This window comes from Podospora pseudoanserina (genome assembly GCF_035222485.1).
Source record: "Podospora pseudoanserina strain CBS 124.78 chromosome 7 map unlocalized CBS124.78p_7, whole genome shotgun sequence".
Classification (NCBI taxonomy): domain Eukaryota; kingdom Fungi; phylum Ascomycota; class Sordariomycetes; order Sordariales; family Podosporaceae; genus Podospora; species Podospora pseudoanserina.
In genome coordinates, this window is record NW_026946671.1 from 1,999,007 (window position 1) to 2,022,378 (window position 23,372).

Sequence of the window (23,372 nt, forward strand, 5' to 3'; positions counted from 1 at the left end):
CTTCCGCAGCTTCCCGCAGCCCAAGGCTGAACCGGTGGGCCGGCTTGTATCGGGATTTCGACAACTGGCTCCTCCGTTCGGTAGTTTTTGAGAGAAATAAAGAGCAAAAAGACTTGCCTGGGCTCCGGGATAATCGTGGTCCCGGGTCATGAAGTGAGACCAGCGGTTCAGAGGGCCCCCGGCGGGAAGATGGTTGAACTGGATGTATTCGCCAGGCTTGGGCATGTTGCGCTCATTCTCTTGCTGGTGTTGGACATCCGCGTGCCCGGTATGGGTCCCCACCGACTCTTCCGCGTGAGGTGCCATTGTGACTGTGAGTTGTGAGTCGAAGTGGTCGTGATCTTTCTCTGAGTTTTCGGCCGACTCTGGTCAGCGATTGTGGGTGAGAGAGAGAGTGAGTGAATAAGGGAGAGGCAGAGAGAGGTAGGTCCAGGGAAACACCCGGTGACAAGGGTGTGAACGTTTGGTGGACGCACGAGGAAGAGTATGTGCTTCTAGAAGAGCCAAGGGAAAGGTTTGGTGGGAAGGGGGACCGGATATAAATATCGTAAGGATTTTCCTCTCGCACGCCAGGCACGGATACCCAAGGCCGCTCGCTGGTTGCTCCCGGTTCCAGAGTTGCTCCTGCTCTCGGCTCTTCTTCACATGACGAGATGTGGCAAAGGGAAAGAGCCAGGAGGACGGGAGCTTGGCCAGGAACCGCTAGTTAGCAGTCCTTTGTTCAAGCCAGGTGGCCAGCCGAGCTCCCGGGGATCAATGGAATTGTCAGCTCGGGAGCATCTCCATCTGGAGATACCCTGACGACAGCCAAACCTTGCCCGTGATGTACAACAGCAACAGCGGCCAGCTGCCCTGGATGCTCCGCCTCGTGGTTGGTTACCGGCTGTGGAGTCCGCTAGGAAAGCGTTCCTGGCAGGTCCTGGGCAGCTCCACTTCGGGCAAACGCGAAATCAACTAAACAATTCCCAAAGGAAAAAGAAGAGGAAAAAAAGAAAAAAAGGCCACACAGAACCCAGTCGCCGGTAACGGTCCGATCTTGATGAGTTGGACTAAAAAGCCAGGTGCTCCCAAGGTGTTCTCACGGTAGCTAGGTATGAGCAGTTTTGTTGCTCCAGAGAAGGTAGGTACTCGGCCACAGCCTGTTGAACAGTCATCAAGTGTCTGGGTTGCGGGTTTGAAAGGCCAAATTGCAGGATGGACAGGGCGGAACCACGGAAAAGGGCGGTGGGAGACGAGACGACGAGGCATGCCATGCCCGGTCCCCCTCAACTCGGCGCCGGAGCCCTACCATGTCTGTCTGTCTGAAGAAGGCCCGGGAGCCCACACACTTCACTCGCATTCGCCATGAACTGCTCCCACCAGAACCAGAACTTTGCGTCAGTCAGCAGGATGGATCGGTTCCCCGCCAGTCAACGAACGGCGGATGCGATCCCTACCACTACCTACACGTGGTGGACAGGGCGAGCAGGTTGGCAGGTTGGCAGATATGGAGAAAGAAAAAAAAGCTCGGGGCCGTGGGTGTCCGCCGAGTGTGGATTTCAACGGCTTGCCTTTATCAGTCGATTCGCCCGAGTGGACGACGACGGGGTTCGTTCCTGTCAATGACATGTTGACCACAGAGGGGAAAGAAGGCCCGGATGACAACTCCCCCACCGCCAATGCCACACAACACATTTCGATGCGGGAATCTGCAAGAATGCCGTCTTCCTCTCAGTGCCGGATTCGCTTCACCAACAAGACGGCCAGCTCGAACTGGTGGCCCAATGAAGCCGAAGACGGCGGGCCCGGGGCTCGGGAGCCGACCGTTGCTGCATGAGCGACTGTGTCGTCGAGTGCAACGTCGAGAACGGGTAGCGAGCATGTGGACAGGGCTCATCAGCCAAGAGCCGAGAGTCTGTCCGGTTGGTTTTCCCGATGTTCCTTTTTTCCTTTGGTGCGAGGGGGGATGATGGAGCGGCAGATGCATCGATCGGGCAGTGAGTGGTCATGTCATGGTCGTGTCAGTAGTGGTGGAGGGTCTCTGTCGTCGTGATGATGGCATGTCTTGACACATCTTGACACCTTCCCGTCACGCCTAGGTAGGTAGGTAGGTAGAGAGAGCCGAGGTCGGCTGCAACTTAAATCTTGCAGTTGGGCAAGTTGGGCTGGCCAAGTCAAAGAAGAGCCTCCTCCTCCGTCCCGTTCGGTTCCTCTGCCGCGAACACCACATCTGCATCGGGACTGCCTCTTATTGATCAGGAAAGCATGCCCGGCGTTCCTGTGTCACCACACCTCGACATCACCGACATGGACTATCTGCGCGGAATCAACCTAGTACATAGCCGCCCCTCCATAAACCTATCTGTGTGCCTATCAAGTCTTGTCGGAAAGAGCACCGCCTGTCTTGCTTGCCCTACCATTGCACCATGTTGATCATTTTGATACCTCCTGACGCGATACAGCCTCTCGGGTGTCATTCTGGGTATTTCGGGTTCACCTTCCGTCCAAGTTTGGGTTGACCGGGGATTGGGCACATGCTTGGCTGCCCTGCAAAAGGAAGGGGGAGGACTTGGGAGAAAGAACAGGGGTCAGCACTGGCTTGCATTGGCATGACAATGGTGAACAGAGTCCCCGCCGTTGACACTACGCTTTGCTTAGCTCCGTCGGTTTCAGGTTCAGTTCACTTGATTTTTTTTCCCCGTCTTGCCCTCTTACAGAGGGAAAGGGGAAAGGTCCACGTTCAGGGAACACAACACGAAAGGGCAGGGATGAAGTCCCACGTTTTTCTCTTCCTCTCTGTCATGTATCGTACACGAATCCCATCTCAACACCACCACCTCCTATCCGGTTATCCACCCCCGCTACCCATGCACTGCTCGCCCCTCCCACCCAACCCATCGCCACCCAAAACCCCCCCATGAAAAGAAATTGAAGAAAATGGAAGAAAAAGAAAAAAGGACATGCAAATCCGCCTCATTGCTGAACATCATGTATACCTTCCGCAGAAAGAAACAAGAGCAAGAAGTAGAAAGACAGAGCACCTTCACTGGGGCAACAAGAGGCTCATTTCTCAACATCTCGAATGTGATGTGTATGTAGGTATGTAGCAGGGCGTGCGTGGGTGTTGTCATCGTGGCTGGTTCAAAGTGTGTTGTCTTGTTGAAGTCATCACTTCATCCATCATCGTCCGTAGCATACGTCCAACTTTCCCAATCATAGATTTCCTCCCACCGATACCTGCCATACCAAAAAAGGGAAGAACAGAAAATGGGAAGGGCCATTGTATAAAACTCGACACCAAGGCTTTTTACAGCCCAAGACCCAACTCTCAGCTGGCATACCACGTAGCAAACATGCAAAACGCCAAGTATAACAGCACCAACAGGGAGCAAAGCAAAAGAATCAGCCTCCAAAAGAAAAGAAAAAAAAAAGAAACTCCGACAAAAAAGGTGAAGCCTCGGCCCCAGTAAGAAACACCGTGTCCCACGGGTGCCCTGGTGGCCTCTCGAGAAGTAAAAGGGAGAGGGAAATGGCAAAACACCCCAAAACATCACTCCTAAAAGATTCTGAACGAAGAGAAGATAGCGTGGAACAACTGAGACCACCCAGAAGTCCTGTGTCTTACCAATCATACTCGTCAGAGCAGGCGGCTTGTAAGACTGAAAATATCCTCCACTCAAGCGCCGACCACTCCTAACGAGCACCTCTCTTCTTCCAATCTTCTCACCATCTCTCTCTCCCTGGGACTCCTCGGGTTGGCATCAATGCCAAGGATGGCGCTAATTCTGGTCTTGTCAGGCTTGCTTTGCCCGTTGTAAAAGTGATCGTCAGGGCTACCGATCGGCGTAATGGGCGTGTGAGCAGCAATGCCCAGGCTCAAGCTGGAGCTGGAGCTGGAGCTGGAGCTGGAGGTAGGGCTGTTTCCACGCCATGCCTGCTCCAAGACCACGGGGTTGGCACCGGGTCCGTACTCAGCCGCGATGCTGGCCCAGAAAGAGGCACGGTGCGCATTGTAGATGGCGTTGAGCTTTCCCATATCCACCGGGTGGCTGGCAGAATAAGGGGTGACAGAAAGACCGGCCGACGAAGGAGGAGGCGGGAGCGCAGAGCAGTCCAGGCGCAGGCGTCCTGGACCATGGGGGGCAGGGCCACTGTTTGACGTATAGGAGGGATAAGGCGCCGAACCGTTGGTTGGTGTCATGGACCCACGGTAGCCAGAAGGGGCTGTCAAGGGGGCGCTGTGTGGGTGGACTTCGTGCAACGGGGTGGGATACCCACGAGACGCCGTTGGAGAGGAAGTGCCCGCCGAGGCCGAACCGCCAATAGACGCGAGGGCGAGCTTCATCGAGGCCGGTTTGGGAAGGATGGTGGGCAGGCGGGGGGATTCGCTGGCGGAAGCGGTAGCCGTCATGATGCTGGGGAGCTGAATGCCAGTTGGGCTGATCGAACCATAAGATCGTGCGGAGCCGGGAGGAGATGCAGATCGGCTGAGCGAATCGTCCTGCTCCCGGATGGGCGAGGGAATCGAGCCGTGAAGCGGAGGGGAGTGTCCGCTGTTCGAGGATCCCGATGACGTGGACGTGGTACGCTTGCGGCGGTTGCTGCCATGGCTGAGCTGGTGATAATGAAGGCGGCACGCGAGCTCAGTCTTCTTCAAGTGGGCGGCAATGTGCTTGTAGGGCATTTTCTGGAGACGTGTCTGAAGAAGGTAGAGCTCCTACGCAATTCCGCGTCAGTACACAATGGTTTCCCGCTCAACTGCTCTCCCCCTTGGGCACATACCTCCTCCTCGCTCCATGCTCTCCCGCCACCAGTCGAAGTTGCCTTTCTGTTTTTTGTGACACCGAATTCATGACGATCCATGGCGTCGGTGGTAGGGGTATAGGGCCCGGCTTGGGCCGTCATGGGAATTGTTGGGGACATCATAATCCAATTTCACAAGGTTCTGTCCTTTCCGGCTGTTCAGTGTACCAAAACAAGTCGAGGAAAAGTGTGCTGAGGCGTGTTTGTCAGATCCAGCTGTCTTTTCCAGGCGGTATGTCCCAAGAATCGAAGGTTGTTCAAAAAAGGAACGAGCAGAACTTGCTGCTGTGAGAATCGAAGAGTCGTTTCGTTTCGGGTTGGAAGATCAAGCACTCAAGGAAGTGAGTGACCGGCTGCCGAGGAGCGATGTCAACGAGCACGAGGAACGAATCGAATGTTTGTGAAAGAGGTAAAAAGAAAAAAAAAGGAGTTGCTTAAAAAGTCGAGTATAATGAACCAGATTATACTGTCGTCGAAGAATGAAACCAATCTCTCTCCAAAAAAGAATGTAAGCAGCCAAGCTAGTTGGGCAAGATCAAAGAGTGACTATGTTTAGCTGCGAGAAGAGAAAGAAGAAAGAGTGGGACACACACGCAACAGCGTCGTGATGGTAGATGAAGATATCCACAGGTAAGACCTTGGTGGAGGAGAAATAAACAGAAGAGAAGAAAGCAACGAGGCGTGGCGGGGGGAAGGGATGGGTAATAATGCCCGCTATGGGTTGCATGACGTTCGGCTCGAGGCACATCCAGTCCCACTGGGCAGACAGGGGGGCAGACACACAACAGCTCTGAGGCCCGTTACAGACCAATGTGGAGTCCTGGGGGCGTGGCCCGGGATGGTGGACAAGCCAAGAAGTCCAAGACTGAACAGGGGTGTGTGGGAGCCGCCTAACGATGGCCCCGTAGACCCAGGCCTTTGTGTGCTGTTATGAGTAGGCAGTATACACACAGAGCAGGCAGGATTGGCACCGAGACGTTAGGGGCGCTGGCACTGAGACCGTGATGAACGAACAGAGAGGAAATACGAGCTTTGGAGATATCGTTGAGAGGGTGTTGCAACGACCTGATCCGCAAGCACTTGCATGCGGTAGCATTCGTGGTATCAAGAATCGGAGAAAAAACAAAGAGACTGTTCGCAAGCTGGTCCCTTTAGGAAAGCTCATGTATCAACCAAGACACGGTATGGTTGGATCTGACTAGGTGGATGGACGTGCGCATGTCCACCGCCGTCCGTTACCCTGGTCATGGAGCGTCCATGGACCGAGGTGCCTGGCTGAGCACGAGTCTGGATGACAGGCATCTAGACAGGCCCGGGGCAAGTCATGCGGGATGACAACCAGGAGGCAGACTGTGTTTGTCGAGGTTTCTCCTCCACCTGGAGAGGGTGAGCATGTATCTCGAAGCGCTGACTCGACTCGGTAAACGAGACGGCTGGCCAAAATAGATGGGAAGCAATGCTTCAAAAACAGACGGGACAGCCGAGAGGCATGCCGTCCAAACAGCACGATCAGAGGGCGGTTCGGTTCGAGCGTTGTTGTTGATCGAGGTGTTTGTGTCTTCTCTGCCCCCAATGGGCGAACTCGATGGCGCTTTCGAGGCCGTGCTTGCATATCGGAATGGAGGGCGATGTTTGCCGCCTTGGGGCCCGTTCGACGGTCGGCCGGAGCGCCGGGGAGGATATCGTGGGCATCGTGGGGTCGACGGACGAGGGAGGGGCAAAGAGAGAGAGAGAGGGACATGGGTGACGAGTGAGAGACCTCTGGGCGCAGGCAAAAAGAGAGGCTGCATTGATGTCGCTTCGAGGTTGTTGAGAGAAAAGCAGAGCATTCAAAGGTCTGTGTCTGACGTTTGACACAGGTCTGCCCCCCTTTGCTGGTCGTTCTTGTCCTGAGCCAGGTGTCACAAAGTAGCCCTGGTGTGCCTGTAGCCTACCTGCGATTGGCTACAACCCCTGGCAGCCCCTGTTCTGAGGCTCTTGCAGGGATGAGGGGCAGTAAAAGCCAAGCCCCCACCTGCCCCGCGATTGGCATCCTTTTCGCGTCCCCCGTCCAAGCAGAGACGGCCAAAACCAAGCAAAACCCATGGGGAAGCCCACCCAATCCGCTCGTTTGGTTTGACATTTTCGTGCTCGAAACATGACAATGTTTCTTCCTTTGCCCAATTGCCCATGGGAGTAGCCGCTTGCTAGTGCAGTAGTTTCCCTCGGCTGACCCAGACGAATGCGCTGGCAGTGGCCTGGCTGAATGGTCGGCGGCTGGGGAACCATTTACACTGGCCACATCTTAACCTAGCCCTATCACTTCGGGGCACATGCCGAGAAGCTGCCCTGTACATAAACAACATTTTGATACCACCCCCTCATATTCATCACACACCTTACACTAGAGCAATCAATTGTAAAGACAAAAAACAACAGACATCTGAAGGCGACGTCTCTCTTAATGCGACCCACTTATCCTGGCAGGGGATATGCGCCAGGACGGCCCCTGCTTACAGTCTCCGATCGACTTCCGGGCCTGGGTGGGGCATCCTTAAAACTCGCTAAGCCGTTGGCGCAATCTCAGCCGTGTATCAGGCCTTTCCTCATTCGGCCGCCTCCCCCACAGACCTAGACCCCACCATGGACCGCATCTCTCCATCTCGTCCCCAGAAACTGGACTGTGGATGGACGCCCCTTTCTCGCCTTGCCTTGCCTTGCCTTGCCTTTGCCTTGCCTTTGCCTTGCCTTGTCGAGCAGACCAGATCAGATCAGTCAGCGAACCGGCCGAACAAACATGATTGGAAACACGACCCATCAAGATGCTCCGGCCGACAAGGCTGAAGCCTGATTATCCGATTTACAGAGTACCATCTGGTTATGCTGGATTGATGCCGTCTTGTGGTATATCTCTTTCCAGTGCCCCAGTAAACCCCGGACAGCATCACGCTCGAGACATAAACACTCTTTTGCCGCTCCTGGTGTTTGGTTTGAAGATTTGCTGCTGCGGGTCAAATCCCACAGCTGGGGTATCAACTACCTCGTACGGCCAAACGGCAGCGGGAATCACAAGAGAACAACGACCCCTCATTCCCGTCAAGCTTTCAAACAGCGATTGGAAACACCGCGAAGGATAACAACCATCTAACCCTCAACACTATAGCAGCCTACGAGTAAGCATTGCGACTCAAGTCTCAAAGTCGATCCAGATCAGGAACCAGACAATGCTATTGACGGAAATCGTGCTCTTATTTCCGGGAGAATTGTTCTAGATGGCCATCATAGGATCATCACATACGTTGGTGCTTACCTTCGTCTGAACTGACCCGCGGTTCCTTCGTTCCTGGCGACAACTATGTACCTCAGCATGATCACAGTCACATGATTTTCTGACGATGATACTCACCGACCCCTTGGGTTATGACCCCGCTACAAGGTAGGTAGGGGTGTTTTCGACCCAGAACGCACAAATTGCTGGCGCCTGGCGTTTCTTCCCCGAGCTGATGGGAAGCTTCCGGGTCACAAAAAACGAACAAGAACCCGGGGATCCGACCTTCCCGTTCCCGATATCAGCAGAATGTTGACAGCAAACTGCCGTTCATAACTGCCGAATCTTTTCGACTCCCCTTGACTGGTGTTGTTGCGACGTCTGCCACACCATGATCGACATGCGTACATACTTTGATATATGCCTACGTCTATGTCAACATTTCAGCATCAGAGTTTCTTGTCCGAGCTCCAAAGTGGCTCTTAATTCACGAATCGAACATGCCCAGACTGGCTGATTAAAGATCCGGACGGTGATATGTACCTTTAATCTCGCTGGGGATAATATCGTCATATTCTTCTCTAGTTCGACTATACATTATAGCACCGATGGTATGTATCTGCTCCGGGCCGTGTTGTAGTCGTTATGATGGTTGCTAGATGGAATTCTCCGAGATCCCCTGGGCCTGTAGGTCATCATCTTGATCCTGCCCAGAAAGGAGATCGCTGCATTGTGATTAAACCTCCTGGTTTTCACCACGCACTCGCACACCCAATTCGCTCTGGCCTTTCCCGATTCTACCGCCTACATACGGACAGCATACATCCCGGATCCCTGTGGATCATCGGGTGGCGCGGAGGTCGGATGTTGTCACCTCGACCCGTACCCAACTGGCTTTCGTCAGTATTCACGGGCCGTCGGAGCCTTGGAGTAAATCGTAACCATGTTGCTATGTCAAATTGCGGGTATAGGGACACGAAGGCACCATACCTATCACAAAGCAATGATGCGACACCCCTCCCACCCCTCCCACCCCCCCGTAGTCGAAAAGGCTACACACAGCAAGAAGTCCTCATCTTCTCCACGATCTTCAACAGTTGGCATCACCCAGGCACTGACGGAGAACGGTTCTGACAAGCTTCTAGAAGTTCTCAGACACATGATAGACATCAATATATCAGATGAAGGCCGAGCCCTCGTTCTGCATAAAGGGTTCATGTCAGATCAGATTCGCAGTTTTGTTCAGACCAGCCCATGATCATCATAACAGCACTTGTCAGTGTCCAGACCCTAGGTCGGCAACTCCCAGTGGACGGATGGGATGGACATCTCCATGTCCTGATGCCAATACCCGTTTGTTGTTGCGTGTGCGTCAAAACCCGGTCCCTGCCCGGGGTGCAATGTGCACGGATACTATCCCGTCCACCTCAAAGAAGAATGGAAACCGCCTAGCTACTTCGACGAACTGTGTAGGCTTTACTTGTGTACTCAGTCGAGGATTGAACTTTCAAACCCCCCATTCAATACTATAATAGACCTGTTTGAACTCTAGACATTGTCGTTCCTCATATGACACACCAAAGAAGCCAACAAATCACACCCTCTCCCACTCGGACGAGGCTTTCCAGATCTGTGCCAAGACACATGCATGTGGAGGAGGTGCGGGTCTCGCTAATCGTGTCAAAACAGCCAGGAACGGGGGACCCCTGTCTACTCACCTGAGACTTCACTCCCAAGAAAACACACAGACCACACCTTTTTTTCCCTTCCTGATGGATCCGCCCCCCTCCCTTACCCTAACCATCTGCAGAGCCGCGCGCCCTGACCTCAAACTCACGATGATCTGAACTGGAACTTTTGTTGTTTCAGCCGATGTCTCCCCGCATACACCACTCTTTCGCACGTCGATGCGCCCTTTCTCATCGGAAGATGGGCTGGATCAAATTTTGGGGCTGTTGAGATGGCAGGTCGACTTGGATATGGGATGAACAAGAGCTTTCGCATCGGACGATGTGACGAACCAGCTGGCGCACACCAACCCGGGAGAGATATCGCTTCTAGAATGTTATGCCCCTTAGCACAAAGCAAAACCGTGGATGCATAACTCTGCTCCTAAGCAGTCACCTCTTTCTTACGGCAGCGAGCTGGCCAGATCTTCTGTCTCTTTACTTGCCTTGCTGCCAATGACGTGATCTCACTATATTGCGCAGCCTGGTCAGTTAGCCCAACTCCGTCTCTGAAATATCGGGAAAGGAAGACCAGCTCCGAATTCGTCACACTGGATCAAAATTTCTGGATATCTCGACGGTGATTTACCTGCCCATTAGGTGTATAAACACGCCCTCTCCTCATGATTTAGCCTTTTTGCCTATGAGAAACGAGCAAAGACGTCGGTAGACTCCAAGGGCACGGATTGTTTGACCGTATCGACCTGAAGTTTCTCTACGGTAGCAGCAAAACCTCGAGTTTGACCTGGTTTTTTACGTCCTCGCTTCCCATGCTGTTTGATGCATGCTGTCGGTAATTTCTCATGTTTACTCGCGCTTCGGATATCTATTAGAGACACTGAGGGCAAGGTCAGCTGTGCGGTGCCCTATGTAATAACGACTGGCCTGATTTGCATTCTAACCAAAGCATAGTCGAGTTATAGAGTAAGATGAGAACCAGAACCTGGTATTACTGTGGAAGTTGTCCAAGTAACCCCCGAGTAAACAGGTCCCGTCAGGGCAGCGCTTCTTAGCCCGAAGTGCGCTGTATGTTGGGACCTGGCGCCTACAAACGTGTGCGACTGTTCTGGTTATATCCTGTCCTTGATGTAAAAATGGGTGTAGAGGCTGGCTAAACATACGTGAAGTCACCAAGGCAAAGTGGTGAGTGAAAGAACCTGGAAGAACACGGAAGCAGAAGACCTGAGAAATGGACTTCAAAAACGCTGTAAAGTCAAGACCTGGAAAAATCGCTCTCCTACCCGGCAGATATACCTATCTAGGTAGTTGGACAGTCCTCGGGGCAGGTGCCTAAGCCACTTCCCTTATTCCTTTAATAAACAGAGAAAATACTGGGCAATTGCTCCAAGTTATCTTCTCCCCGGACTTACCAGTTTCATCTTCAGGATGGAGACGGATGGTGTGAATTAAACATTGCCCAGTCAATTTTGGAGTTGTACTTGAAAGCCAGGTAACTTACTACCCACCTGGATGCTCCTTATTAGACCAAAGGTATACGTTTAGGATCATTGAAAGTAGATCATAGGTATCAAGGAATCACTTAGACAGCAATCCTGCTGTATGAGCTGAGAATTCCATTCTAAAATCAGCAAGGCTTTCGATGGATGACAGCTTGAGTGAGTGTTCTGACAAGGAAAAAACACACGTTTCTTCCTTCAACTGCATTATACCCACCATAGGTACAATCGACACCGTTGTGGAGAGTGGCGCTCATACCACCAACCAAAAAGGGGAACCGGTGCCGGTGCAATGACATCACACGAGATGGCCGGGCTGTTGCGGAGCCGGTTGCTACCTAGGTACGGGGCGTAACGTGGAATGGTTTTTGATGCGGAAAAGAAATATCTCGCAGAGGAGAAACTGTCCAATTGCTTGGAATTCGAACTTGGGAAATTGATGCGATATGTTCCTATTATGTGCAGACAACAGAAGACCAAAGGAGCCCCCAGTTCTTGCAGTTGATCGTTATGTACTTAGAGAAATGGGAAGGCGAGGATAAGGTACCTGGCCTTGATCTGATCTGGAGGGGAGATAAGGATAAGATAAGCAATGTAGGCAGATCTAGATCGAAAAGAGTAACTTATGCAATGTACAGGTACATACTTTACTCATGGTTTACCATAGACAAGGAACTGGGTTTGAAACTAGCATTCGACCTTTGATTGCAGTAGTCATCCCGCATTTGACATTCACTAATGTCTTGGAACAAACCTCATGCCTACATGTCGAGCACCGAAAGCTACTCCCGAGGCAGCGTCGTTGGCCCAAGTCCGTGCTCGCAAAGCTCCCGCGAGTTAGCTCGCACGGTGGAGACCGCCAGAGCCATGTATACTTGGTACTCGTCCAGGTGACTTCACGGCTTGAGAGATATTCACGCCGGAAAGAAGTCAATTCCAGAGAAGCTTTCATGGCGACCGACCAAAGGGCTGGAAGAACGATCTCAAGGTCGACTGTTTGCTCCCTCGGCATCGCCCAGTTCGAAGCACATCCGCCAGCTGCTCTCCCAAAACAGAAAGAGGGAAACAATGCATGTATGTACTTCCCCGCTCCCCGGCCCAACCCCCAACAACCTGGTCCTTCACCCCAGGACATGCGAGATACTTCCAGCCAAAGTACAGAGCAGAACACACCACTTGTTGACCGTTTCCCATCAATCCTTGGGAGCGATAGCCGACCTCGACCCCCACTGCGTCACCTCAATTGTACATACGTAGCTACATACATGCACTGTTGAAGAAGATACATCTCGCCATCGCTATCACCATCGCTATTGTCATCGTCATCAGCAGCCGTATCGTAGAAATCAAAACAAAACACGGAGAATAAAAGAAAAAGAAGAGAAGGCTCACTGCTGCTCGCGTCAGTATTACGCGCACATGCAAAGCCTCCCTCTCCTCTTCCAGGGATTCCGTGATTGCTTGATTGACATCGGCTTGTATCGCTTGGCGCCATCCAATCCTCGCGCCAGGAATTTGACAAGCAACACGCAGACCGACACGCCAAAAGCTACACTAGCGCCACCACTCACTCCCTGGGCTGGTTGCCCGTGGGCCGGCTCCGTCTCTGCCTCCGTCCATCCATCCATCATCGAGAGAGAGAGGGAGAGATCAAAATTCTTGACATCTCGTTTCCATTGCACTTGCACCGCCTTTGCCCTCGGGTCAATCAAGCGCACGCCTCGAGAGTCACGACATCAGTCAGCGGACACCGCTTGGCCCGGGACCGAGGACATCTCTGATTGGCTGGCAGCTGGCTGTTGTGCCGCCATTCATTTGAAAGTGGCGGGCCGTCAAGCACCACCACCGGGCCGAGAAGCGAGAGGCAGCGAATGACAGCGAATGACAGCGATTGGCAACAGCCGGCCAAGCCGCAAAAGACTTTTTTTCTTTTCCAGTGATGCACTGATGGCGGATGGCACAGAAGAAACCTGATCAGATCAGTCAGTCAGTGATTCCATCCCTCTCCACTCTTCTCTGCTCTAAGCTCTCCACCGCAGCACACACGCACACACGCAGCAGCCCCAGCCCCCCCTCCTCCGAAGTTTCCACCCGGTCGAGGTACTTCTGGCCGCATGTCTTTTAGCTGCGTCCCAAGTCATTGAGAGCTGGTCACTTTCGGTCACCCCCTCGAGTACATTTTCCCATCTCCCAAAAAGACACAGAGCAGCCGCCGACAAATCCACATTTACCACCGTTGGTTTTATGCAGAAAGGGACACTAATTTTTCTGTCACTACTATTGCTACTGTCACGACACACTGTCCGGCGAGCGAGCTTCCTCTTACTCCTACTAGCCCGTAAGTACCTACTTTCTCTCTCTTCTATCAAGCAGCCCTTGGAGGGGGGTTGCGCGTCAATTGTCTCGTTTTGGCCGAGTCCCCCGGGGGCATCTCTGTTTTTTGCTCGCGACAAAAAAGATTCGACGCGTGCTGCTGCAGAACCAGAGACGCCACCATCCTGGCCGCCTCTTTTTTTTTTTTTTTTTTTTTTTCCTTTCTTTTTCTTGGTGCTGCCGGTGCTTTGCTTGCTTGCTTTGCTTGTTTGCTTTGCTCTACATTGCCTTGCTCTACCTTGCCTGGGGGGAGGGGGGTATCTGCGCGCCTTGAAATTGCCTGAAGAATGGGTTGCGGCGGTACAGCAGCAGCCGAACTCTTGGTCGCCACGCTCTGAAAATTATGACGGCGGGGAAAAAAAGAGCCTGGAGAAAGAAGAACACCAGCTTGGGGACCGGCCGTCTTTTCATCTCATCTCCATCTGTTTATCTGTCTGCCTGTCTGTCTGCCTGCCTGTCTGTCTGTCTGTCTGTCTGTCTGTCTGTTTATTCTTTCCAGCGACTCATGTAGTCGGGCTGGACAAAGTAAAAGTATAACTGACGTTTTTTGGCGCATCTTTTTAGACCATGCACCAGTGGACGATTACACCGAATCTCCCCCCCGGGTCGGAGTACCTCTACTCCAACTCCACCAACCACCCGAATGAGCTCCAGCAGTGAGTACCTCGTCTCCTTGTACCTTTTCGTATCTGGGCCCTCCGCCCTCTTTCTCCCCCCTCTCCTCCTACTCTCCTTCCCTTGCCCCCCCCTTCCAGACGCCAACACCTCAGCCATTTCAAAAAGGCTTCTGCACAAAGGTTCCCATCAAGCCCCCCCTCTCCGCCCATTTATGTACCTCAAGTACTCCCTCCCTAGGCTTTGACCTGCAACCATGGGAGCAAAGTAGAGTACAGGGAACACCCGACCCATCGCCGACCCTACCTACCCAGGCGCAAAGCTGAGGAGGCTGTCAAAAAAAGTTGACGAGGCCAAAACATCCATCCACACACCGCGCTCGCGCGCGCGCACACACGCACACACACACACACACACACTATACACATACACACACACATACTCCGTACCCATACACATCCACACACGCCGACGTCTTGCTCCTCCTCTGTCTTTCTTGGCCTCGATCTCCGTGCTCCTCCTGCTCCTCCGCCCAACCTTCCCCCGCCCGGGTCCGCGCGTCGTCGCCGTCGCTCTGTCGTCGTGGTTCAACCTGGTGCTTCTGGCCCGGGCTGTTCCCGACACAGCTCCTCCGTTCGTCTGTAATGAAGAAGCGGACGGCAAACGACGTTCAGTCATGGCGTCCACCACAGCAGACGGCGATGCCTACGCTGCAACACCAGCAACCGTTGCAGCAGCAGCCGCAGCCGCCAAACGCGTTCGCTAACCATGCCCCCTGGTATAGCCCGTCTCATTATCCTCCTCAGCAGCCCGACATGACTCGGCGCGACCAGCAGCAGCAGCAGCAGCAGCAGCAGCAACAACAACAGCAGCAGCAGTTGGACTTTCGGGGATATGCTCAGCCACCACAGCAGGCCGCCCAACAACAACAGCATGCTGCCCATCAGCAGCACCCTCAACATCCGCAACAACACCATGCTGCTCCGCCGGTCCAGCAGTCCATGGGCCATGCTCAACAGCCGCAGGCTCCACCTCCCCAGCAGCAGACCCCCACCCCGGCCCCTGCGCCGGCTCCGTCGAGACGGAAGCGGCCCCAGACCGGCGGTCACCCCCCGGCCCATCCTCCGCCGCACGCGCCCCAGCTGAGTGCTCAGCATGCTCAGCATCCACAACATGCTGTCCAGCACACTCAGCACCAGCATGCCCCACAGCATATTGCTCAACACCCTCAACACCCTCAGCACACTCAACAACATCCCCAGCAGCATGCTCAGCAGCATGTTCAGCAGCAACATGTTCAGCAGCAGCATGCTCAGCAACAGCATGCCCAACAACATGCTCAGCAGCATACTCCTCAGCATCAACACGCTTCGGTGCCTCCCCCGCAACAGCAGCAGGTTCCTCAGCAAGCTCCTCACGCGGCACCTCAGCCCCAACAGGTCCCCGTTCAACAGCAACACCCACAGCATGTGCAGCATCCGGGCCACCCGCAGCATCAGCAGCAGCAGCAGCAGCCCCCACAGGTCCAGCAGCAGCAACCGCCAGCTCCCGTACCAGCTCCCACTCCGGTTGCTGCTCCCGCTGCGGTCCAAGTACCAACGGCTCAGGTGAAGGCTCCGCCCCCAGACGATGTGACACCTGCTCCGCCCCCACCTCCGGCAAAGAAGAGCCGGACAAACACGCCGTGGACGCCGGCGGAGGAGCTTCGGCTGAAGCAGATGCGTGATGCCGGTAACAGTTGGGCAGAAATTGCCAAGGTGCGTTGCTGCAATGACAGTGTTGTGACTTGCGGGCCTGGCTAACCTGGTGTGTATCTAGACCTTTCCCGCCCGCACAGAGGGTAGTGTGAAGAAGCATTGGTATAAGGATATGCACTATGCTGAATTTGCAGAGGATGAGGTTAGTGGACCGTCAGACAGTTTGTGGACACGCCGAATAGGGATTAACATGTCTTCCTACACAGTCCGCGGCGTTGATGAGTGCCATCAAGGAGTACGAAAACAACAAATGGAAGGTTATTGGGCAGAAGGTTGGCAAGCCGGCCAAGGCCTGTGAACAATACGCAAAGGAGCATTTCCCAGGTGCGAAATCTTTTTAGATGGGATGAAAAATAACCGATGACTAACCGTTTGCTCAGAGCTGTTTGCGAACCAAAAGAGATGATGCATTTGCCGGCTTCTTTTTCCTAATACGACCGGTCAAATCGCTACAAGAAGCAAGGCACCCAGCCGCCTTTGATACCCGGTGGGATTCTGCAGGCCTGGTGGAGGCTTTTTTTATGCGAGTCTGTTGCGTAAAGCAGCACCATGCGTTTGTTATTCTGTGGATATATATCTCTTTTGACACGTGAGACCGGTGGTCCTTTTCCCGAATACTGCACATTTTCAGGAAAGGCGCCTGGCGTGGAACACACAAAATTCGACTTTGGCCCTGGGCATTTTAATCGGCGCTGCCTTTTCCGACACGCGTTTCAGTCTTTTTTTTCCTGTTTGGTTAGGAAATGGGGGCCCACTGGGCACATCGATGCTTTATTGCCTTCAATTTGCAGCTATATTCCCCTGGGATGTTTTTCTCGCGTCAGTAGCTTGTTTTTTTTAACGACGGGTTTGCTCTGGATCGGGCCTGGCAGGGATTTTTCGCATTGTTGAGTGTGTGTCTAATGATGGCGACATGGGCCCGTTCTCTTTCCCTCCGGCAAGGAGGAGGTAATGGAGGGAACGCGAATACAGATTCTTCAGCCTCGCCTTGTTCGACTCGTGTGTTGGATGTGTTTTGGTTTTGACAGAACCCGGGCTGTTTATTTCTTCGCGGTAGGCATCTTGGTTTGCTCCGCCATGACCTTATTAAGCAGATCGAACTATTCAAGTAAAGGGTTGGCAAATGCCTTGCCGAGATCTTCTCAGCTTGTGACGATCAAGGGATGCTGCTGATGGAGATGCTCGGGGAACAACACCCATCCCACGCAAGCCGATGGAGAACACATATCTCACCTTGACCATGTGAACTAGGCAGACCAGACTACTGTGTCAATGATCAATCATGTATGTAAAAATTCAGATATTTAGTTGACCTCTCGGCTTCCCGTCCACACCTGGCCCGACTGTCTTCTCCAACGTGGCCGGCCTTGGACACAAAGCTTGGTGCGACCAGACGTCGAAACTTGTCGTGCAGCCGGCTGCAGCTGCCACAGCTGCACGCCATATTATACTAGACGCAGCCAACGGCGATCGACAAGCCTTTTTTCTGATCGACATGACAAGAATGCTTCGTACTGTTCCCCTCATATGACCCTCACGAGCGCGCCAGAATCTTCTTCCTGCCTGATATGGGATTTGCCTATGAAACAGATCAAATGCACAGTCCCTCGTTGTCTCACGGGGATAACCAGTGTCGGGAGGGCAACACGGCAGATGTTCGCTTGTGGTGGTGACACGGCGCATTGATTTGTAGATTGGTGCAGGTGAGGATGGATGTGAGTAAGAAACAAGATCCAGGAGGAATAGGTAACCTATACGAGAAACACATGTTGAGAACGGCGAGGTCGGAACCTGGACAGAAACAGAATGCGTGCGTGAATGCGAAGCTGTTTGGTGTGGTGGTTTGTGGCGTCATTCTGGAAAGGGCAGGAAGGCCAAGAGCGAGGAGGTGGAGCTCCAAAACTGCCCCGGCAATCTGGGGAAAGGCGACCAGGCCTTGCTTGGCGCTGCCTGCCTGCCCCTCTTGGAACTTTTCAAGACCAAGGTTTGCGCTACATTCATCCGCTTGGTGGAAGCAATCGGTGATTAGCAGGAGGCTGTCGGAGAACATTGGAAGAAAATAGCTTCGATAGCACAACAGGAACAAGCCATCTGGGGATCCGGGACACAAGAAAAATGTCAACGGTAGGCGCCACCATCACGAGCAGCAGTTCGTGAGGAGAAGCCATGGGCTGCAGGTCTCAGAAGGGGTTTGTGGGTCAGGGTAATGCTAGCGCAGCTTTTATTGCCCTCCTCCAGAACAGCGTCTGTGAGTGGGCGAGAGCCTGCAAATGGCCCCGTGCCGCAACCGGAAAATGTCCCCACACCCTCATGATCCTGGACAGGAGAGCGAGAGAGAGACAGAGACGAGGGCCGGCGGAGCAGGAAGCGAAGAGAGGAGAACTAAAATAGCCCCCTGCTGCTTTGCCAGCCTGACCTGACCCTCTCTTACGATTTCCTCTCTCTCCTCCCATCTTCCTCAACCTTTCAAACCCACCGCCGAAGTGCATCCCTCGTTTTGTTCTCTTTCCACTGGGGCTCTCTTCATGCTCGGCTGAAGACCCCAAGCCAATCGCTTCCCACCCATCCCTCACGTTCGCTACCTACCCAGTTACCTACCTACCTAATTGATAACCCCAAAGACGCGTTTCCTCTGATCGATTCGAATTGTTCTGTCAAGAACCCAACGTCAAGTCTGTCGAATCCTCCGTCTACCTCCTCTCACTACCCGCCAATCGCTTCACCACCACCCCATTCGAGACATTACTCGCTCACTCTCCCGAGGGAACGGTCCATCGTCTCGCTAGCATTCCATTTTGCCGGGTTGCGCATTCCACTGATCCCAGCATCGCACCACTTGCTCACACAAACCGGGCCACCGAAGAGGAACCGAACCATTTTCGGTCTCCTGTTCTCTTACCTCGACGACATCTGCTCTCTACATCCTACCACATCTCTTTGCGACCGAGACCCTCGCGTCGCTTTCCGAACCTCCCGAATTGTTCGAGAACAATACCAAAAACGAAAAAAAAAAAACAAGAACTACAAACCATGCTCCGATCTTTGTTGCCGTTGGGCGTGGCCCTTCTCGGCGCAACCAGCGTTTTGGCTGTTGATCCTCCATCCTGCAGTCTGGACAAGAAGTGCCCCGAGGAAGCACCCTGCTGCTCTCGTAAGTCAAAATATCCCAAGCTGTGCGCCTAGTTTGAAGCTTTTTTTGGTTCCTGGTTGGCGGCCCGCTCCGCCTGTTCGTTTTGTTTGTTCAGCGTTGGGGACGGCGCTGTCAGGGTTCCCAAGGTTTCACTGCCGCAGCCTAGATCCAGCCCAAGCGTGACAAGGCACTGACGTCGGAAACTTGCATCGCAGAATACAACCAATGCGGCGTTGGCGCATTCTGTCTCGGCGGCTGCGACCCGCGCATGTCCTTCTCCATCGACTCCTGCGTCCCTGCGCCAGTATGCAAGGACAAAACCTACAAGATGGACTCGCTCGACCGGTACAAGCACATCAGCGAATACCTTGGCGACTCTAGCAAGGTGGACTGGGTTGGCCAAGGAGAGCCCCTCTTGTACAACGGCCATACCCTGTTGACCATGCCTCCCAAGTCGGTCGGCACTGTGCTGGCCACCACGACCTACATGTGGTATGGCAATGTCAAGGCCAGGATCAAGAGCTCTCGGGGCGCTGGTGTTGTTACCGCCTTCATCCTGTTTGGTGATGTCAAGGACGAAATTGACTTTGAGTGGGTTGGTGTCGATCTGAACACGGTTCAGACCAACTACTACTTCCAGGGTATTACAAATTGTGAGTACATACTCTCTGGAGTCCAAACCTTTTGCCCAGTAGAGACTAACCATACTCCTCCCACCTCCCCTTTATTTAGACGGCAATACCGGTAACTTGACTGTGGATGATTCGTACAACAAATTCCACGACTACGAGATCCAATGGACCCCAGACGAAATTCGGTGGCTTGTCGATGGAAAGGTTGGCCGTGTCAAGAAGAGATCCGAGACTTGGAACGCCAAGACCCAGCAGTGGAATTTCCCCCAGACGCCATCCCGTGTTCAGATCTCCATCTGGCCCGGTGGTCTCGAGACCAACGCCAAGGGCACCATTGATTGGGCTGGTGGAAAGATCGACTGGAACTCGGATGAGATCAAGAAGTATGGCTACTACTTTGCCACCTTTGGAGAGATCAAGGTCGAGTGCTGGAAGACGGACAAGGCCCCGGGCACCAACAAGGGTGTCTCTTACTACTACAATGACATCAGGGCTACCAACGACACCGTCGTCGACAGCAACAAGCCTACCATTCTCAAGAGCTTCCTCGGCACGGGGACAAATATGAACAAGGGTGAAACCACTCAGTCCGGCAGCGCCTCCCAGACTTCCGCTATTCACGCTATTCCTGGCGGTGGTGTTGTCGGGTCCGGAAACGCCCCCGGCGTTAACAATGGCGGCTCCAGCTCTGGCGGTCCCGACTCGGGCTCCAACTCCGGTGGTGGTGCTGTTGCCAACCCTGGCTGCAGCTCCGATAGCTTTGTGCAAAACTGCGGTCAGGCTGCCACTGACGGTGACAGCAATGGCAACAACAGCAACAATGGCGTTCGCGGAGCCGAAAGGCTGGGCGCCAGCGCCTTTGCTGTCATCATTGGTATTGCCGGTCTCCTCTTCCTTTGAAAAAACAACAACCGGAGTCTTTACACTATTTTCTCTCGCATGTTCGGCGAAAAGTGGGCGCTTATATGATGTTTTGTTTTGACTCTTCTCCCCACGCGCGGCTGCTAACCACAACTTAATATTTTGCTACACCTTCTTTGTGTTTACTTGATACCATGCCGGTATATATACGGCTTTTTGTTTTTTTTGGCTTCATTTTATGCAGCATCACGCTCGGGAGTTTAGCGGCATTTCATCGGCGGCTTGTGATAATTGCTTGTCAAGATTTGGTACTTCTCTGTTTCGTATGTATACCTCACACAAGCAATCAAGCAAGCAAGCAAGCAAGCAAGCAATGTATTGTATGAGAGGAGAGGTTGGATTTTGAGGAGGCGGCATGTAATTTGGATGCTGTTGTGTCTTGTTGGGTGTATATATACACTGGTGTTCTATAGGAGTAAAAGTTGAGTGAGAATTGAGAGTGTCTGAACTGAGATTTTTGTCTGCGGCTTTTGACTGATAAGCTCGTGACTATACTACGTGTCTGGTACAGGCTCCTGATGTTGTTTTCATCGAACTCGACAGTGATTTGGCACACAAACTATTACACCTGTTTGTCCTTTATGCCCCTCAACAGCCCGAATACTCTCCTCGGCTCTCAGATACCCCCTTTCCCGATGCAGCCTCTCCAAATACTCGCCCACCCGCGGGTACTCGTGTCCCACAGGGGAATCTTGCCCGCCTTGCCATCGCCGGCAGAGACCATCACCTTGCCCACCCCGTCCCTGGCAGTGGTCAAGTTGAAGCTAAGCAGGATATCCACCGCGGTCAGGAATCCCCCCGCAGAGATACCTCTCGCCTTCTTCATCGCCAGCAGCAGAAGGCGAAGTGGCGAGCATTCCGTCCAAAAAGGCGAGGTGTTTCTCCGCAGTGGGGCACGACAAACGCCTTGTAGATCTTGTCGGCGACGAACCCGGTGATGGGGCGGAGGAAGAAGGGGATTTTGTTGCTGCCAAAGACTGTCTTGCTTTCCCCGTCAGCATCTCAAAGAGAAAATGGTTAGTTGGTTGGTAGGTGAAAAACATACCGGCCAAGATCACCCCGACCACCAACGTCAGCGCGAAGCTCCCCTCTGCATAGTGAAGCAGATGCTGGTACCTCATCCAACCCCCCCAACCCCCATCTCCCCTCCTATCTTTCCTCCCCTCCCCTCAACCCATCTCTTCGGGATCAATGTTTTTCTTCCACTTTTGGGGGGGAAGTGATCGCAGAGGTACTCGACGATGAAGCCGCTCTCTGCCAGGACGACAGGTTCCCGGTGAGGTAACGAGATTGTCAGGATGGGTGATGTCCCTAGGGGGTAGACCTTTTCCAGCTCGCGGGGGGCGAGGCCGCTGGGGGTGCGGTGGAAGGGTCTGACGGTATAGGTTAGGTCGAGCTCCTCGAGGAGCAAGACGACGGGCTGGGCTCGGTAGTCGTTGAGCCTACCTGGGGGGGGGGTTGTTAAGTTGTGCTGGTGATGAGGGTTAGGGTTATTTATGGATCGTTGACAAGGGGATGTCAGGGGATATCAACAGAAACAAAACATCTCAACACGTGGTGAGCGCGATAGCCTCAAGCAAGCTCGCCACGCCACGTGGGTTCAACAACGGCTTTGGGACCAGATGCGCGAGAAATGGGCTGCGGTAGTGCCCGTGAGAAATGCATGATACCCAAGACTAGTTTGGACATACCAGTAGAGCGTTATCTCTGGTTTATTGGACGGCGATAATGTGCTCGTAGATTGGGGTGGGTCTTGGGGATTTGGTGATGTCATGTTTGTATGAAGACACAACCGTTGCTCCGACCACTCTGTGCCTCCACGTGAAGCGTTGTCTGGTTGGGAGGGTGGTTATCGGTTTCCGATGTTGTTGAGACTGCGTTGGCCGCCAAGAGAAAGAGCGAAGAGGCTAACAGTTTAGACTTGTTTGAGGAACGGTCTTGGTGTCGGGCAGTTTATCCGCTTGGTGTTCTTGTTACATGATGGTATTTTTCAAGCAAGGCTCCATGGGACAAAGACGGATCAGCACCCGTGCAGCTCTCCACACCAGAAGCGTCCCGACCTGGCGCGGCTGAAATTATTGGTCTGGACGGTTTAGTGGTCTTTTGACACCGCCGGCCGGCTCTTTGGCCCGTGGTTGTAGCGTAGCTGACGCCACGTCTACCAGGTACACTATGTAATCGCTTTCTCGTAATTCGGACCGTATTGAGACGCCAATACCAACGGCGCATTTTCTGGTCGAACGGAAGCGACATGAACGTTCGAGGGTTAGGCGACCCTAACCCTCCACTTGCCAACTTTTAAGCTGGCACAACGTCCAACGTCCCGCGCTTCTGGGTGAACCCGGTCGACGACTTGGGCAGCATGACCTGAGCGGGCGAGATTGGTGTTGTATTTGGGCATCCTCTCAAGGTCTTGAAGATCGAAAGGCCAGCGTGATGGACCGCGTGATAATGGGCGAGGCCCTGCGAAGACATGCAACCCTCCGTTTACGGTGCTGTGGGAATCAGCTAGCGAGTCTAGGCGGCGGGGGTACCTGAGGGTTGCTTGATAGGGCTGGACCAATCAAGCCAACCGGAGTTCCAGCGCAGCGTCCAGCGGGGGGGCCGCTGTGGGTACCGATGGATGCGCTCGGGTCCAGGTCCGCGATCCGCCTGCGCCGCTGAGTTGCATCCATCATCGCCCAGACCTCTGGAGCTCTGGCTGGCCTGCCTGCTGCCCGCCCTCAAGGTA

General features: G+C 53.6%; 4 protein-coding genes across 4 annotated transcripts; 2 read left to right on the plus strand and 2 right to left on the minus strand.

Annotated features, from left to right (window-relative positions):
* Positions 1–2,877: 2,877 nt before the first annotated feature.
* QC764_700650 (uncharacterized protein) lies at positions 2,878–6,646 on the minus strand. Its single transcript, XM_062949733.1, has 2 exons — positions 4,762–6,646; positions 2,878–4,696 (listed from the first exon to the last, which is right to left on the minus strand). The coding sequence occupies exons 1-2, from the start codon at positions 4,903–4,905 to the stop codon at positions 3,656–3,658; spliced, it is 1,185 nt and encodes a 394-aa protein (XP_062796932.1). The 5' UTR covers positions 4,906–6,646; the 3' UTR covers positions 2,878–3,655.
* A 5,582-nt stretch (positions 6,647–12,228) lies between these two features.
* QC764_700640 (uncharacterized protein) lies at positions 12,229–17,277 on the plus strand. The gene is made up of 7 exons (XM_062949732.1): positions 12,229–12,287; positions 12,427–13,203; positions 13,240–13,551; positions 14,151–15,958; positions 16,020–16,100; positions 16,165–16,282; positions 16,339–17,277. Exons 4-7 carry the CDS (start codon positions 14,846–14,848, stop codon positions 16,362–16,364), a joined length of 1,338 nt encoding a protein of 445 aa, XP_062796933.1. The 5' UTR covers positions 12,229–12,287; positions 12,427–13,203; positions 13,240–13,551; positions 14,151–14,845; the 3' UTR covers positions 16,365–17,277.
* Positions 17,278–17,478: 201 nt separating this feature from the next.
* Positions 17,479–21,154, plus strand: UTR2 (putative glycosidase CRH2). The gene is made up of 3 exons (XM_062949731.1): positions 17,479–19,109; positions 19,304–19,741; positions 19,821–21,154. The coding sequence occupies exons 1-3, from the start codon at positions 18,989–18,991 to the stop codon at positions 20,618–20,620; spliced, it is 1,359 nt and encodes a 452-aa protein (XP_062796934.1). The 5' UTR covers positions 17,479–18,988; the 3' UTR covers positions 20,621–21,154.
* On the minus strand, positions 20,846–23,132 carry GTT1 (bifunctional glutathione transferase/peroxidase). The gene is given in 4 exon segments (XM_062949730.1): positions 20,846–21,622; positions 21,687–21,750; positions 21,768–22,083; positions 22,333–23,132. 4 exon segments carry the CDS (start codon positions 22,413–22,415, stop codon positions 21,258–21,260), a joined length of 828 nt encoding a protein of 275 aa, XP_062796935.1. The 5' UTR covers positions 22,416–23,132; the 3' UTR covers positions 20,846–21,257.
* Between the last annotated feature and the right edge of the window lie 240 nt (positions 23,133–23,372).